General features: G+C 48.8%; 1 protein-coding gene across 1 annotated transcript in view; it reads left to right on the forward strand.

The window, feature by feature from the left end:
* Positions 1–17,000, forward strand: part of BSN (bassoon presynaptic cytomatrix protein) — a 220,681-nt gene that overhangs the window by 81,605 nt on the left and 122,076 nt on the right. Inside the window, exon 3 of the mRNA XM_082265336.1 lies at positions 779–1,915. Coding sequence (XP_082121462.1) covers positions 779–1,915 — 1,137 coding nt within the window. The remainder of the gene's footprint in view (positions 1–778; positions 1,916–17,000) is intronic.

The raw sequence follows: 17,000 nt of genomic DNA on the forward strand, positions 1-17,000 counted from the left end.
CTGTAGTAATGTCACTGGTAACCCAAAAAGTGTCAAAAATGTCAGTCAAGGGTCCGATCTGTCCGCCGCAATGTCGCAGTACCGCAAAATAAATCGCAGATCACCGCCATTACGCGTTAAAAAAAACCAACAAAAATGACAAAAATCTTTCCCTTTGTTAGTAAAAGCGATAACTTTTGCGCAAACCAATCGAAATACGCTTTTTGCGATTTTTTTTTTTTTTTTTTTTTTTTACCAAACATATGTAGCATAAAACAAATTGGCCGAAAATGTTAAAAAATTTAGATTTTTACATTTTTTTGGGGGAATTTCATATAAAAAAAATGTGAAAAATATTGCTATTTTTGCAAAATTGTCGCTCTTTTTTGTTTATAGCGCATGATCAAAAAATCGCACAGGTGATCAAATACCACCAAAAGAAAGCTCTGTTTGTGGGAAAAAAAGGACGCAAAATTCGTTTAGGTACAGCGTCGCACGACCGCGCAATTGTCCGTTAAAGTCACGCAGTGCCGAACCGCAAAATAGGCCCTGGTCAGGAAGGGGGTAAAATCTTCCGGGGCTTAAGTGGTTAAAGGACGGGTCAACAAAGGCTTCCACTAGCACAGGAAAGATGTATGGAAGGCACCGTTACACTCAAGGACCCCATTTCAGCCTTCAGTCCCTGCTAGTTGCGGCTCTCTTCCACTCACAATCATCCCCTCTGGCAGGCTCTGTAAGAAGCATAGGGTGGATTTTCAGACTTGGGAGGGTCGCTAACTCTTCTGTCTTCTCTCCACAGGTGAAAGAATGGCTGTGCCTGAACTGCCAGATGCAGAGGGCTCTGGGGATGGATATGAAAACTGCAACAAGATCAAAGAGTCAGCAGCAACTGCACTCTCCTCTGTCTCCTTCTCAATCTCCAGCCAAACAAATGAAACCTCCGACCATGTCCCAGTCTCTTCATCAGCTACCGCTGTCCCATTCCCCACCGCAGTCACAATCACAGCCCCCTTCCCAGCCCCAACTGCAGCACCATATGCAACCCCAAAAGCTTCAGCAGCCACAAACCCCACCGCAGCACCGCACTCAGCCGCACTCCCAGCAACAGGGGCCTCCGCCAGCTCAGTCCCATGATCCCATTCTCAGCAATCTTCAGCAAAAGTCCCCCCATCCGCAACAGGTACAGCAAAAGCCACAAGCGCAGAATATCCCACCCTCCCAAACCCAACAACAAATGCACCACAAGCCCCAAACTGCACACAAGTCCCAGATGAGAAATGTGTCAGAAACTTCTCTGGGGACCATGCCGATGGAAAGCCTTCACAGTCCAGCTATGTCAAGTCAGCAAGGAAAACCTCAACCCGCCCACCCAAGAGAACAAACCAGCCAAGGACACCCTAAACCGGCTGGCCCCCAGGACGTTCCGAGGAGTTCTCAACAATCTCAGATGAAACCGTCACCGGCAGAGCAGAGAAAAACTCCAGGAAGTTCTCCAGCAAAAACCCCGGCTCCTTCCTCCCACGGGCCCCAGGATCAAAGCCAGGAGGGGCTCACTGGTAAACTGTTTGGCTTTGGAGCCTCCCTCCTGAACCAGGCAAGCACACTTATCTCTGTCCCTGAAACCGCCCCACAGAGCCAGGCGTCCCCAAGCAAAGTTTCTCCAAAAATTGTCTTTAGTGATGCCAGCAAGGACATTGGCACGAAAGGCCAGGGACCAGCTTCTGCCATACCAAGCAGAACAGAGAGCTCCCCTCTTCACAAGCCGGGAAAGATTGACCATGTCAAGCCAAAGGAAGTGCCGAAAGTCATGTGCCCATTGTGTAAAACAGAACTTAATGTGGGATCCTCTGAGCCCGCCAATTACAACAGCTGCACGTCGTGTAAAAAGCAAGTGTGCAATATGTGTGGCTTCAACCCAACTCCTCACCTGCTGGAGGTAGGATCCCACTTATTTCTTCCAATAACTGCTCATGTTATGCCATGTTTGTGTCATGAGAGGAATACAGGGGGCCGTGACCTCCTTCTGGAAATGCTAGATGCCTGGCTGCTACGCTTATTTTCTGGCTCCAATGTTTTCTAATCACTGACCTGGAATAAGTATGCAGGTTAGGAAAGTTGGAGAAAAGTCAGGATTTCGTATCTTTAGATTTGTTCCAGGTTAGTGAATAAAATTATTAAAGTCAATGGGTCATCGATGACCAGCATTGATATCCTCAATGTGATTTTGGAGGATTGGGTCATGACAACCAGGCAACTAACATTTTCAGAGGTTAGCGATGATATCCTCCATGTTTCTTTGGAGGATGAGAGTCATCATGACAACTAGGCAACTATTATTTTCAGAGGTCCGCAATCATGTCCTCCCAGTTACTTAAGAGGATAAAGGATCATCATGACAACTAGCCAACTATTATTTATAGAGGTCAGCAATCATGTCCTCCCAGTTTCTTAAGAGGATAAAGGGGTCATCATGACAACTAGGCAATTACTATTTTCATAGGTCTGCAATGACGTCCTCCATGTTTCTTAAGAGGATAGAGGGTTAGCATGACAACTAGGCAACTAATATTTTCAAAGGTCGGCAATGACGTCCTCCATGTTTCTTTAGAAGATAGAGGGTCATCATAACATTTAGGCATCTATTATTTTCAGAGGTCAGAAATGAAATCCTCCATAGTTCTTTAGAGCAGTGCTCCCCAACCTTTTTATTGCCGCAGACCGGTCAACGTTTGATAATTTTTCCATGGCCAGCTGAGGGGGGGGGGGGGGGACTTCAATGCAGAGTGCCACAGCGTGCCCCCCAATCAATGCAGAGTGCCACAGCGTGCCCCCCAGTCAATGCAGAGTGCCACAGCGTGCCCCCCAATCAATGCAGAGTGCCACAGCATGCCCCCCAATCAATGCAGAGTGCCACAGCGTGCCCCCCAATCAATGCAGAGAGCCACAGCGTGCCCCCCAATCAGTGCAGAGTGCCACAGCGTGCCCCCCCAATCAATGCAGAGTGCCACAGCGTGCCCCCCAATCAATGCAGAGAGCCACAGCGTGCCCCCCAATCAGTGCAGAGTGCCACAGCGTGCCCCCCCAATCAATGCAGAGTGCCACAGCGTGCCCCCCAATCAATGTAGAGTGCCACAGCCTGCCCCCCAATCAATGCACAGTGACCAGTGCACTTACCTGATTTGCAGCAGCGGCTTCTCCTCAGTCTCCCCGCGTCTCCTCGAGTCCTCACCCCTCCTCCTTGGCCAATGGAATGGGTTCCCCTTTTGGCCAATCGGGAACGGGTCTCGGACCCGCTTCCTGATTGGCCAGGAGGAGGATCCATGTGACAATAGCGAATTTTCATTCGCTATCGTCACACAAATGGGTGGGCTCAGGGCGCACTGCTCTGCGCCCCGGGTCCACCCTTTTCTGAAAATTTTTTTTTCCCTAAAATTGAAATAATGTAATGTTCTTTGGGCGGACCGGTACCATTTGTCCACGGACCGGTAGCGGTCCGCGGCCCGGGGGTTCCTTTAGAGTATAGAGGGTCAGCATGACAATTTGGCAACTAATATTTTCAGAGGTCAGCAATGACGTCCTCCATGTTTCTTTAGAGGATTGAGGGTCAGCATGACAACTAGGCATCTAATATTTTCAGAAGGTCAGCAATGACGTCCTCCATGTTTCTTTAGAAGATAGAGGGTCATCATAACATTTAGGCATCTATTATTTTCAGAGGTCAGAAATGAAATCCTCCATAGTTCTTTAGGGCAGTGCTCCCCAACCTTTTTATTGCCGCAGACCGGTCAACGTTTGATAATTTTTCCATGGCCAGCTGAGGGGGGGGGGGGGGGGACTTCAATGCAGAGTGCCACAGCGTGCCCCCCAATCAATGCAGAGTGCCACAGCGTGCCCCCCAGTCAATGCAGAGTGCCACAGCGTGCCCCCCAATCAATGCAGAGTGCCACAGCATGCCCCCCAATCAATGCAGAGTGCCACAGCGTGCCCCCCAATCAATGCAGAGAGCCACAGCGTGCCCCCCAATCAGTGCAGAGTGCCACAGCGTGCCCCCCCAATCAATGCAGAGTGCCGCAGCGTGCCCCCCAATCAATGCAGAGAGCCACAGCGTGCCCCCCAATCAGTGCAGAGTGCCACAGCGTGCCCCCCCAATCAATGCAGAGTGCCACAGCGTGCCCCCCAATCAATGTAGAGTGCCACAGCCTGCCCCCCAATCAATGCACAGTGACCAGTGCACTTACCTGATTTGCAGCAGCGGCTTCTCCTCAGTCTCCCCGCGTCTCCTCGAGTCCTCAACCCTCCTCCTTGGCCAATGGAATGGGTTCCCCTTTTGGCCAATCGGGAACGGGTCTCGGACCCGCTTCCTGATTGGCCAGGAGGAGGATCCATGTGACAATAGCGAATTTTCATTCGCTATCGTCACACAAATGGGTGGGCTCAGGGCGCACTGCTCTGCGCCCCGGGTCCACCCTTTTCTGAAAACATTTTTTTTCCCCTAAAATTGAAATAATGTAATGTTCTTTGGGCGGACCGGTACCATTTGATCCACGGACCGGTAGCGGTCCGCGGCCCGGGGGTTCCTTTAGAGTATAGAGGGTCAGCATGACAATTTGGCAACTAATATTTTCAGAGGTCAGCAATGACGTCCTCCATGTTTCTTTAGAGGATTGAGGGTCAGCATGACAACTAGGCATCTAATATTTTCAGAAGGTCAGCAATGATGACCTCCATGTTTCTTTAGAGGGTCAGCATGACAACTAGGCAACTATTATTTTCAGAGGTCATCAAGAACATCCTCCATAGTTCCTTGGAGCATAAAGGGTAATCATAATGACTATGCATCTAATATTTTCAGAGGTCAGCAATGATGTCCTCTGTTTCTTTAGAGGATAGAGGGTCAGCATGACAACTAGCCATCTATTATTTTCAGAGGTCAGAAATGACATCCTCCATGGTTCTTTAGAGGATTGAGGGTCAGCATGACAATTAGACAACTAACATTTACATAAGATCAGCAATGATGTCCTCCATGTTTCTTTAGAGGGTCAGCATGACAACTAGGCAACTATTATTTTCAGAGGTCAGCAATAATGTCCTCCAAAGTTCCTTAGAGCATAAAGGGTCATCGTGACAACTAGGCATCTAATATTTTCAAAGGCCAGCAATGACATCCTCCATGTTTCTTCAGCTTTCTGTAAAGGGGCAGTCCACCCACAGACCAAATTTCAGGTTGGGCTGGTTCAGTCTGAGGAACTCTGGTGGGGAAATAGGGGCACCTGAACCAAGAGCACCCAACCACTGTCATGGCAAGCTCTTTCTCACTGTCCCTGCTGATTATTGTAGTGATCGCAGCAGGAGGATTGAGACTCTTCTCGCTGTAATAAGACTCCATAAGTTGAGGGAAACACAAAAATGCAATCTTGAACAATAAGCCATTGTATAGTGTGTCTATCCTAAACCAAAATAGCAGTTTTAGCAGTAGCCCTTTAATTATCTTACTTAAATACCTTGAAGATAATTGTTATATAGTCCAGTCATGGAGACGGTGAAGGCGGAAGCCGAGATGATGGTTTATGTGCATAAACATGTCTGAAGATAGCAACCAGATTGTCTTCATCATCTATAATGCACAGGGAACATGAAAAGAGAATCTGGTTGCTATGGGCAACATAAACTGCGCTTCTGAACATCTTGTGAGTGGGTGGGGCTTAGCCCTAAAGTCTAAAACAGGGGTGGGGAACCTTTTTTCTGCCAAGGGCCATTTGGATTTTTGTAACATCATTCGGGGAGGGGGGGGGGGAGCCTTACAAAATGTATGCATAAATGTATTAGGCATTTCTTTTTTTGGCAAAAAACGCTGTAAAAAAAAATTGCCCCCTTTCAATGCAGACTGACCACAGCAAGCCCCCTGTCAATGCAGACTGACCACTGCGTGCCCCCTTTCAATGCAGACTGACCACAGCGTGCCCCCTTTCAACGCAGACTGACCACAGCGTGCCCCCTTTCAATGCAGAGATCATCGTGCCCCCTTCAATGCAGAGTGAACAGCATGCCAAGCCCCCCAGATCAGTGCACTTGACTTACCTGTTGTAGTGGCGGCTTCCTCTCTTCAGTCCCCGCGTCTCTTTGAGTCCTCCCACGTCCCGCCTCCTCCTCGGCCAATGGCATTGGTCAAGGAGGAGGAGGATCCGTGAGACAATAGCAAATTTTCATTCGCTATTGTCACACAAATGGGCGGGCTCGGGGCGCACTGCTCTGCGCCCGGGTCCACCCTTTTCGGAGACTCAGTGTCAGGACGGAGCCATCGGCTCCTTCTGACAGCGGCACGGGGGGCAGACGTAACGATTGTGTGGGCCGGACATAACAATCATGCGGCCCGCAGGCCGCAGGTCCCCCACCCCTAGTCTAAAAAGTCAAGACCTTAGTCTGACCCTGAGGAATCCAATCCTGCCACTTATTCAAAGGCTTCCTGCTATGCTTGGATGAACGATGGTCCCTTTTGGGTACCCTACGAGGTAAACGCTCACTATTGCCTACATTGGTTTTTACCTGTTTAACCCTGCATGTGCTGCTACAGTCTGTTCCACAAAATAGGGGTAGGAGAAGAAAGGCAGGGCCACCTCAGTGTAGATTAAAAGGTTATTCATTACATAAAAACAATGTAGTAACTCACACAGAGGAAATAGTTGATCAGCAAATGGTGATGGTTCATCTGCAACACTGTATGGATGTTAGGGAAGTGCACTGTGGCGGCCGTGGTCCTGGCTGTGTGGGTGGAGTCCGACACTTCCTGTGTTTCTGGTGGGGTTCAGTATCCAGGCTTACATCCAATAGTGGCAGGGGGGTGCTCGTGTTCGGAGCATGCGTGCTCCTTCCTCGGGCGATGCCACAAAATAGGTGCAACTACTATAGATGATAGAGATCTCCCCACTCCCACCATTCTTGATGTGATATGTACAGCCGTGGCCAAAAGTTGACGCACATATTATTTTTCACAAAGTCTGCTGCTTCAGTGTTTTTAGATCTTTTTGTTAGTGGTTATGGTATACTGAAATATAATTACAAGCATTTCATAAGTGTCAAAGGCTTTTATCGAATTTACATTAAGTTAATGCAAAAAGTTAATATTTGCAGTGTTGATCCTTCTTTTTCAAGACCTCTGCAGTTTCCCCTGGCATGCTGCCAGTCAACTTCTGGGCCACATCCCGACTGATGGCGGCTCATTTTTGCATTATCAATGCTTTGAGTTCTTAAGAATTTGTGGGGGTTTTTTTCACCCGCCTCTTGAGGATTGACCACAAGTTCTCAATGGGATTAAGGTCTGGGGTGTTTCCTGGCCATGGACCCAAAATTCTGATGTTTTGTTACCCAAGCCACGTATCAATCGTGGTTGCCTTATGGAAAGGTTTTTTTTATCCTAAAGCATTCTATGCGTTAAAATAAAAAAACCTTTTGTGTACCAGCCCCCGTCAGCCCCCCTAATACTTACCTAAACCCATGTTTCCAAGCAATGTTGGAGGATTGTCTTAGCTGCCCGGGACTCCCCTCCTCATTGGCTAAGACAGCAGCGTGATGCGATTGGCTCCCGCTGCTGTCAATCAAATTCAGTCAGCCAATCAGGAGAGAATGGGGGCGGGGCCAGGTTGCAGCTCCATGTCTGAATGGACACAGGGAGCTGTGACTTGGCTCGGTTGCCCCCATAGCACATGGCCCAGTCCATCGTCCCTTTGATGCGGTGAAGTTGTCCTGTCCCCTTAGCAGAAAAACAACCCCAAAGCCTAATGTTTCCACCTCCATGTTTGGCGGTGGGGATGGTGTTCTTGGGGTCGTAGGCAGCATTCCTCCTCCTCCAAATACAGCGAGTTGAGTTGATAACAAAGAGCTTGATTTTGGTCTCATCTGACAACAGTCCTTTCACCCAGTTCTCCTCTGAATCATTCAGATGTTCATTAGCAAACTTCAGACGGGCTGTACATGTGCTTTCTTGAGCAGCGGGAGCTTACGGGAGCTGCAGGATTTCAGTCTTTCACGGTGTAGTGTGTTACCTGTTGTTTGTTGTCTTGGTGACTATGATCCCAGCTGCCTTATGATCGTTGACAAGATTCTCCCATGTAGTTCTGGGCTGATTCCTCACTGTCCTCATGATCATTGAAACTCCACGAGGTGAGATCTTGCATGGAGCCCCAGACAGAGGGAGATTTGACAGTTATTTTGTGTTTCTTCCATTTGCAAATAATCGCACCAACTGTTGTCACCCTTTCATTTTAGTAGCCCATTCCAGCCTTGTGTTGGTCTACAATCTTGTCCCTGACATTCTTGGACAGCTCTTTGGTCTTGGCCATGGTGGAGAGATTGGAATCTGATGGAATAATTGCTTCTTTGGACTGGTGTCTTTTATACAGGTAACAAGCTGAGATTAGGAGCACTCCCTTTAAGAGAGTGCTTCGAATCTCGGCTTGTTACCTGAATAGAAGACACCTTGAAGCCAGAAATCTTGCTGATTATTAGGGGTCAAATACTTATTTCACTCATTAAATTGCAAATCCATTTATATCTTTATTTGTGATGGGTTTTTATGTTTTTTTTTTGTTGTTCTGTCTCTTACTGTTAAAATAAACCTACCGTTAAAATTATAGACTGATCATTTCTTTGTCAGTTGGCAAGCGTACAAAATCAGCAGGGCATCAAATACTTTTTTCTCTCTCTGTAGTGTTGACAGGGGCATCCCTCCTGCCGTGTCATTGTATTCTCACTTCGGGGGAAGCGGTCCCCGCCCAGGAGAAGACAGTGATTATTGCTGGCGGCTATACCAGCCAGTAGCGACAATCATATGTAAAATCCGGCAAGCTGGTTGTACCCAAGTTTATTCAACCTGCCCATACATGGTTCGAATCTTGGTCTGTTCAGCAGGATTTGAACTGGTGATCGACTAAAACCGATACCGATATTTTGGCCAGTGCATATCGGTATCGGCCGATATGCGCCAATATTTTTATACATTTAAAAAAATATATATTTTTTATTTTGTATTCTTAACAGGTACTCTTGTGGAGGGATCTGGGAGTCTAAAAGACCCCAAACCCCTCCTCTGCACTTAAAAGCATTCACAACGCCAAGTTTGGCTGTTTTGAATACTGTAATTTTTTTTGTCATGACATCACTTTTTTACATGGAGACCCGATCAAAGCCGTATTCGGCTCTGATGCAGGCTGGTTGCCTGGGTCTCCCGTTGGGACAGGAGACCCGGGCGAGCCGCGGAAAGCGGCAGGAGGGGGGACATGCCCTCCCGCTCCTTGTAATGAAAGCCGAGCGGCATCTCAGCCGCATCGGTTGTCATTATAAGACAGCCAACCGTCGGCTATGGACGCCGCTACCGGGGTGATGCCTCTAGCTGCATGTATCACTCCGGTACAAGCACTTTCCGAAATATCGGCAATATCGGTAACCTCCGAGGCCGATTCTGATATATCGGGGAAAGTGCATATCAGCCCCCGATATATCGGCTTTGCCGATAATCGGTTGTTCCCTAATTTGAACCCTCCAGCCTAAGACCTCTCCCTCTCTTGTGTTCCTCCATCATTGGGGATATGGGAGAATAAACTGGTTGATGTCTCACTGAAGTATTTAATTTCTTTATTTTTGGCCTTTTTCTGGATCCTCAGAACATTTCAGGTCTTTTGGCTGTATTTCTGCCTTTCCAGCAGTTCCCCCGGTGGGGAGGGCGCTGTGCTCAGTGTTTGGTGGCTCTGCATGGCGGTAGGGAAGGAGTGCAGCGCTGGGATGTGTACTGATAATCTATGAATTGTTCTTCCATTCGGAGAGCCGCTGTGCTATAATTACTCTGCTCTTCTATTCATGCCATTGTCTCTGGCTGCCGTGTGTAGGTGCTGCCGCCCAGCTCTTTGAAGTGGACAGGATGCATCCAGCCGGGCCATTTTATGACGGAAGGGTAACTTCATTCACCTTCCCGGAATTGCAGGGGTGGCAATGGCTCAGAAATCAGTTTTAATTTAAAGCCCTCAGCATTGATAACAAAACAAATTTGATTGCAGAAATTTGTATTCGTCTTCCTCCTCCGCACACAATCAGCAGATTGTCACCATCCGGCACACAAATGAAGGCTCAACAATCACACAGATTCTGCAGGAAAGGCTTCTGCCAAATCTCAACAAACACCCAACAAGATCTCTGAAAATACAAAGTCATCCGCTATTATTAGGGTACATCTGTATGGAACAATGGGGCGTCCTGGACCGCCTGGCAGATGCAGCATTCAAAGGGAGAGGACACAAGGACTGTTATAGATAATGATGGTTGTACTTAGTCTACAGGGAACACAATAGGGGGACACAGGGACTGGCCTTGATAATGATGGCTGTAGTCAGGCTACAGGGAACAATATAGAGGGTCACAGGTACTGGCCTTGATAATGATGGCTGTGGTCAGTCTACAGGGAACACAATAGGGGGACCCAGGGACTGGCCTTGATAATGATTGCTGTGGTCATTCTACAGGGAACACAATAGGAGGTCACAAGGACTGGCCTTGATAATGGTGGCTGTGGTCAGTCTACAGGGAATACAATAGGGGGTCACAGGGACTGGCCTTGATAATGATGGCTGTAGTCAAGCTACAGGGAACAATATAGAGGGTCATAGGGACTGGCCTTGATAATGATGGCTGTGGTCAGTCTACAGGGAACACAATAGGGGGGGTCACAGGGACTAGCCTTGATAATGATGGCTGTGGTCAGTCTACAGGAAACCCAATAAGGGGTCATATGGACCGGCCTTGATAATGATGGCTGTGGTCAGTCTACAGGGAACACAATAGGGGGACCCAGGGACTGGCCTTGATAATGATGGCTGTGGTCATTCTACAGGGAACACAATAGGGGGTCATAGGGACTTGCCTTGATAATGATGGCTGTGGTCAGTCTACAGGGAACACAATAGGGGGTCATAGGGACTGGCCTTGATAATGATGGCTGTGGTCAGTCTACAGGGAACACAATAGGGGGTCACAGGGACTGGCCTTGATAATGATTGCTGTGGTCAGTCTACAGGGAACACAATAGGGGGGGGGGTCACAGGGACTGGCCTTGATAATGATGGCTGTGGTCAGTCTACAAGAATCCCAATAAGGGGTCATATGGACCGGCCTTGATAATGATGGCTGTAGTCAGTCTACAGGGAACACAATAGGGGGACACAGGGACTGTACAAAAAGCAAATGGCTCCTGTGCTTGAGGGGTAGCCTTGCGGCTGGTATCCTAAAAATTTGATTCAGGTCTGATTGAAGTTGTCCCGGCTGTGCTGCCACTCTCAACGGGTCATGGTAACCCATACAGATTCTAGAAAAGGAATGGGCAGAGGGCGCACCAGCCTAGCGCATTATCTTTAAAATAATTTATTGTAAACATACATACACATTATACTCACAAAGCAATTGTGAAACACGAGCAAATGTAAGCAATGTAGGACCACCAAGGGTCTCCACTGGGCATCCTCTGCTACCGCAGGCCGTGGAAGGATGTGGACCTCCAAAAACCGCTTACGCATTTCGGGGTGTTCCCCCTTCATCAGAGTTCAATGAGTAAGTGGTTTTTTTTGGAGGTCCACATCCTTCCACAGCCTGCGGTAGCAGAGGATGCCCAGTGGAGTCTACAGGGAACACAATAGGGGGGACACAGGGACTGGCCTTGATAATGATGGCTGTGGTCAGTCTACAGGGAACACAACAGGAGGACATAGGGACTGGCCTTGATAATGATGGCTGTGGTCAGTCTACAGGGAATACAGTGGGAGCACACAGGGACTGTTACATATTAATAGCCATGATAATGATGGCTGTGGTCAGTGCTGGGACAAGGTCGTCTAGAGCCCAGGACAAACATACCAACTGTCCCCCACCCCCCAAGATATACGAGCATTATGTTTCAGCAAAATTCCCCCGACAAAAGCACTAAGCACTAATCTGCACGCTTACCCCCTAAGCATACATTCCCCCTCCTCCCAGTACAAATCTATCCCCCTGCTGAAATCCCCTCTCTCATCACAAATCTTTGCCCCCTCATCCCCCCAGTTTAAATGCCCCCCCGGAAAAAATCCCCCCCCCCCAGTACAAATCCTCTACCCCTAAAATTCACCTCTTAGTACACATTTTCTCCCCCCCACTTCAAATCCCTCCCTTCCAAAACATATCTTCATCCCCCCCCAACACAAATCCCCCCACTCTTACCCCCCCAATTTCCCCTCCTAGAACATTACGTTCCCCTTGCCACCCCCCAAATTCTCCCTTCTAACACAAATCCTTCCCCATTCTCCTTGTGGCACCCCCTACCTCACGTGATAACACAGTGCCCAGGGCAGCTTCCCCTCCTTGATAATAAAAGTAGTTCTAAACCCTTTAAGGTTTTTTTTTTTTTCTTAAGGCATTCTTTGCATTAAGGTTAAAAAAACCTTCTGTGCTGCAGAAGCCACGCAGCCCCCCCCCCCCCACAACCTTTTTCATACCTGAACCCGATCCAATCCAGTGACAGGCATGGGAGCAGCGGCTCTCACCGCTGTCTCCCTCCTCATTGGGCAGATTGTTATCAGCGGGAGCCATTAGCTCCCACTGCTGTCAATCAAATCCTGTGATGAGAGAGCAGGAGGCGGGGCTGAGCCGCCCGCTTTGTGTCAATAGATGCAGGTAGCTTGGGAGTGAGCATGCATGGGTGCCCCCAGGGAAAGCAGGGTTTCTGTTAGGACACTCACCGGAGAGAATGGGGCCCGCTGGAGCGCCGGCGGGGGACCCCAGAAGAAGAGGATTGAGGCTGCTCTGTGCAAAACTATTACACAGAGCAGGTATGACATTTTTGTTATTTTAATAAACAAAAAAAGAAGGCTTATTATCACTTTAAGGCTGTGGTCTGTCAGCAAGGACCACAGTGGGAGGTGACAGTAAATAGCAAAGCTAATGATGGCTGTGGTTAGTTAGCAGGGACCACAATGGAAAGATACAAGGACTGGCATAGATAATGATGACTGTCGTGGATGGCGAATGGTAGGTATGCGCAGGGTTGGTGGTGAGAGGATAGTAGGTGTGTTTAGGGTTGGTGGTGAGAGAATGGTAGGTGAGCTCATGGTTGGTGCTAAAGGAATGGTAGGTGTGCTCAGTGTTGGTGGTGAGGGAATGGTAAGTGTGTGTAGGGTTGCTGGTTAGGGAATGGTAGAAGTACACAGGGATGATAGTTGTGTAGGGTTGTTGGTGAGAGGATGGTAGGTGTGCTCAGGGTTGGTGGTGAAGGGATGATAGTTATGTGTATGGTTAGTAATAAGGGAATGGTAGGTGCGTGCAGGGTTGGTGGTGAGGGGATGGTGGGTGTATGCAGGGATAGTGAGGAGGGGTTGGTAGGTGTGCTCAGGTTGGTGGTGAGAGGATGGTAGGTGTGCTCAGGGCTGGTGGTGAGGGAATGATAGGTGTATGCAGGGTTGGTGGTGAAGGGATGATAGTTGTGTAGGGTTGTTGGTGATGGGATGGTAGGTGTGCTCAGGGCTGGTGGTGAGGGAATGATAGGTGTATGCAGGGTTGGTGGTGAAGGGATGATAGTTATGTGTACGGTTGGTGATGAGGGCATGGTAGGTGTGTGCAGGGTTTGTGATGAGGGGGTGGAAGGTGTATGCAGGGTTGTTGGTGAGGGGATGGTAGTTGTACACAGGGTTGGTGGTGAAGGGATGGTAGCTATGTGTAGGGCCGATGATGAGGGGATGGTAGGTGTGCTCAGGTTTGGCGGTAAGGGGATGGTAGGTGTATGCAGGGTTAGTGGTAAGGGGATGGTAGGTGTATGCAGGGTTGGTGGTAAGAGGATGGTAGGTGTATGCAGGGTTGGTGGTGAAGGAATGGTAGTTATGTGTAGGGTTGGCGAAGAGGGGGACAGTAGGTGTGCTCAGGGTTGGTGGTGAGGGAAAGGTAGGTGTACACGGGGTTGGTGGTGATGGGATGGTCTGAATGCGCAGGGTTGGTGGTGAGAGGACAGTAGTTGTGCACAGGGTTGGTGGTGAGGGAAAGGTAGGTGTACACGGGGTTGGTGGTGATGGGATGGTAGGTGTATACGGGGTTGGTGGTGAGGGACGGTCTGAATGCGCAGGGTTGGTGGTAAGAGGACGGTAGTTGTGTGCAGGGTTGGTGGTGATCGGATGGTAGATGTACGCAGGGTTGGTGGTGAGGGGACGGTCTGAATGCGCAGGGTTGGTGGTAAGAGGACGGTAGTTGTGCGCAGGGTTGGTGGTGAGGGGATGGTAGGTATGTACAGGATTGGCAGTAAGGGGATGGTAAGTGTGCGCAGGGTTAGCGGACGGTAAGTGTGCGCAGGGTTAGCGGTGAGGGGATGGTAAGTGTGCGCAGGGTTAGCGGTGAGGGGATGGTAAGTGTGCGCAGGGTTGGTGGTGAGGGGATGGTAAGTGTGCGCAGGGTTAGCGGTGAGGGGATGGTAAGTGTGCGCAGGGTTAGCGGTGAGAGGACGGTAAGTGTGCGCAGGGTTAGCGGTGAGGGGATGGTAAGTGTGCGCAGGGTTAGCGGTGAGGGGATGGTAAGTGTGCGCAGGGTTAGCGGTGAGGGTATGGTAAGTGTGTGCAGGGTTGGTGGTGAGGGGATGGTAAGTGTGCGCAGGGTTAGCGGTGAGGGTATGGTAAGTGTGCGCAGGGTTGGTGGTGAGGGTATGGTAAGTGTGCGCAGGGTTGGTGGTGAGGGGATGGTAAGTGTGCGCAGGGTTAGCGGTGAGGGTATGGTAAGTGTGCTCAATAGACATGACACATATCACAGGAGTGCTGGCCGTGTGTTGTGCTATGGCGGAGAAGACCTGAACATGATATCTGCTCACTGACCTCACTGATTTTCCTGTAATATTATCCGGTGACATACTATCAGCCATGTGACTGTACTATAACGTGTCACACAAACGGGTGTCATGTCCACCATGTGTGCCATGTGAGGGGGCCAGGATGTAGTTCAGGGAATATTTCTGTTATCTTTCTTTTCCCTAGGGGAGGATATTACTGATGAATAATTCTACTTTAAGAACGTAACAGAGTAATTGATGAGGATAGGGGGGGCATTGGATGGGGGATATATGGGACAGGAGGTACATGGGATACAGGATACATAGGATAGGGGATACCTGGAGTGGCGCATCATAGGATAGGGGACATATCGAATAGGAGATACATGGGGCAAGGGATAAATAAATAGATACATGGGCTGGGGGGATACATGGGATAGGGGATATATAGGATAGGGGATACATAGTATGGGGGAATAATGGGATAGGGGATAGATAGGATAGGAGATACACAGAATTGAACAGAGTACAGTAGTGGGAGCAGCTGGGGATAACTTTTTAAGTTAACCAGCAGGTGATTGGCTGCAGGGCGGTCCTAGCAGCCAATCCACTGCTGATTAATACAGTAGGGTAACCCCGGCAGCAGCCGATCCTGTACTTTGTTCAATGCTGTGCGTCCTACACTCGGTCCAGAAATGCTCTGCCTCCCACCCTCCTCTCTTCTGTCTAAGGTAGGAGAGTAAAGGAGGGCAGAGGACACTGTGTGTGAGGGGGGGGGGGGGTAATGATGTGAAGGGGGCAGCGGCGGAGACTGGCAGATCCTAAATGGTGTGACCATGGGTCCAGATGGAACAGCGGCTCGGTCTGGACCCAAACCGCGGTCCACCATTTAGTGATGCCTGGTATAGGGGACACATAGAATGGGGGATACATGTGATAGAGGATACATAGGATAGGAGGTACATAGGATAGCAGACATATATACTACAGGGGATGGAGAATACATAGTATAGAGCATGCATGGGATAGGGAACACATAGGAGAGGAGATACATGCACATAGAGCAGGGGAAGCATAAAATAGATGATTTGTGAGATAGAGGACACATGGGAATATATAGAATATGGGACACATAGGTCCGGATAGAACAGCGGCTCGGTCCGGATCCAGACTGCGGTCCGCCTTTTAGTGATGCCTGGTATTGGGGACACAGAATGGGGGGGTACATGGGATAGGAGATACATAGGATAGGAGATACATAAGATAGGAGATACATAGGATAGCAGACATATTGACTACAGGGGATGGGGGATACATATTATATAGCATGCATGGGATAGGGAACACATAGGATAGGGAATACATGCACATAGGGCAGAGGATGCATAAAATAGATGATATGTGAGATAGAGGACACATGGGAATACATAGAATATGGGACACATGGAATAGGGGATACACGGAATAGGGGGAACATAAGGATATAGGATACATGGGATAGAGGATACATAGAATGAGGATACATCAGCTAGGGGGGACATGGGTTTAAGAAATATATGTCATAAAGGATATACATGTCATAGGGGAAACCAGAAATAGGGAACACATAGGATACATGGGACAGGGGATACATAGTATGGAGGTTGCATGAGATGGGGACACATAAGATATGGGATACATCTAATCGGATAGGAGATGCATAAAAAATATGATACGTGGGATAGAAGATACATAGGATAAGCAATACATAGAATATGAGATGCATAGAATAGAGCATTAATGAAATAGGGGGCACATAGGATATAAGATACATGGGATACATAGAATGGGAACACAATGGATAGGGAATACATCAGCTAGGTGACACATGGATTTACAAGATACATATCATATGGGGTACATGGGATTGGGAACACATAGAATATACATGGCATAGGGGACACATGGGTTGGGGGACACATGGGTTGGGGGACACATGGGTTGGGGGACACATGGGTTGGGGGATACATGGGTTAGGGGATACATGGGATAGGGGATACATGGGATATGGGATACATGGGACAGGGCATACATGGGACAGGGCATACATGGGTTAGGGGATACATGGTTTAGGGGATACATGGGATAGGGGATATATGGGATAGGGGATACATGGGTTAGTGGATACATGGGTTAAGGGATACATGGGGTAGGGGATACATGG

Source organism: Pelophylax lessonae (assembly GCF_965119305.1).
Source record: "Pelophylax lessonae genome assembly, chromosome: 8".
Lineage (NCBI taxonomy): Eukaryota > Metazoa > Chordata > Amphibia > Anura > Ranidae > Pelophylax > Pelophylax lessonae.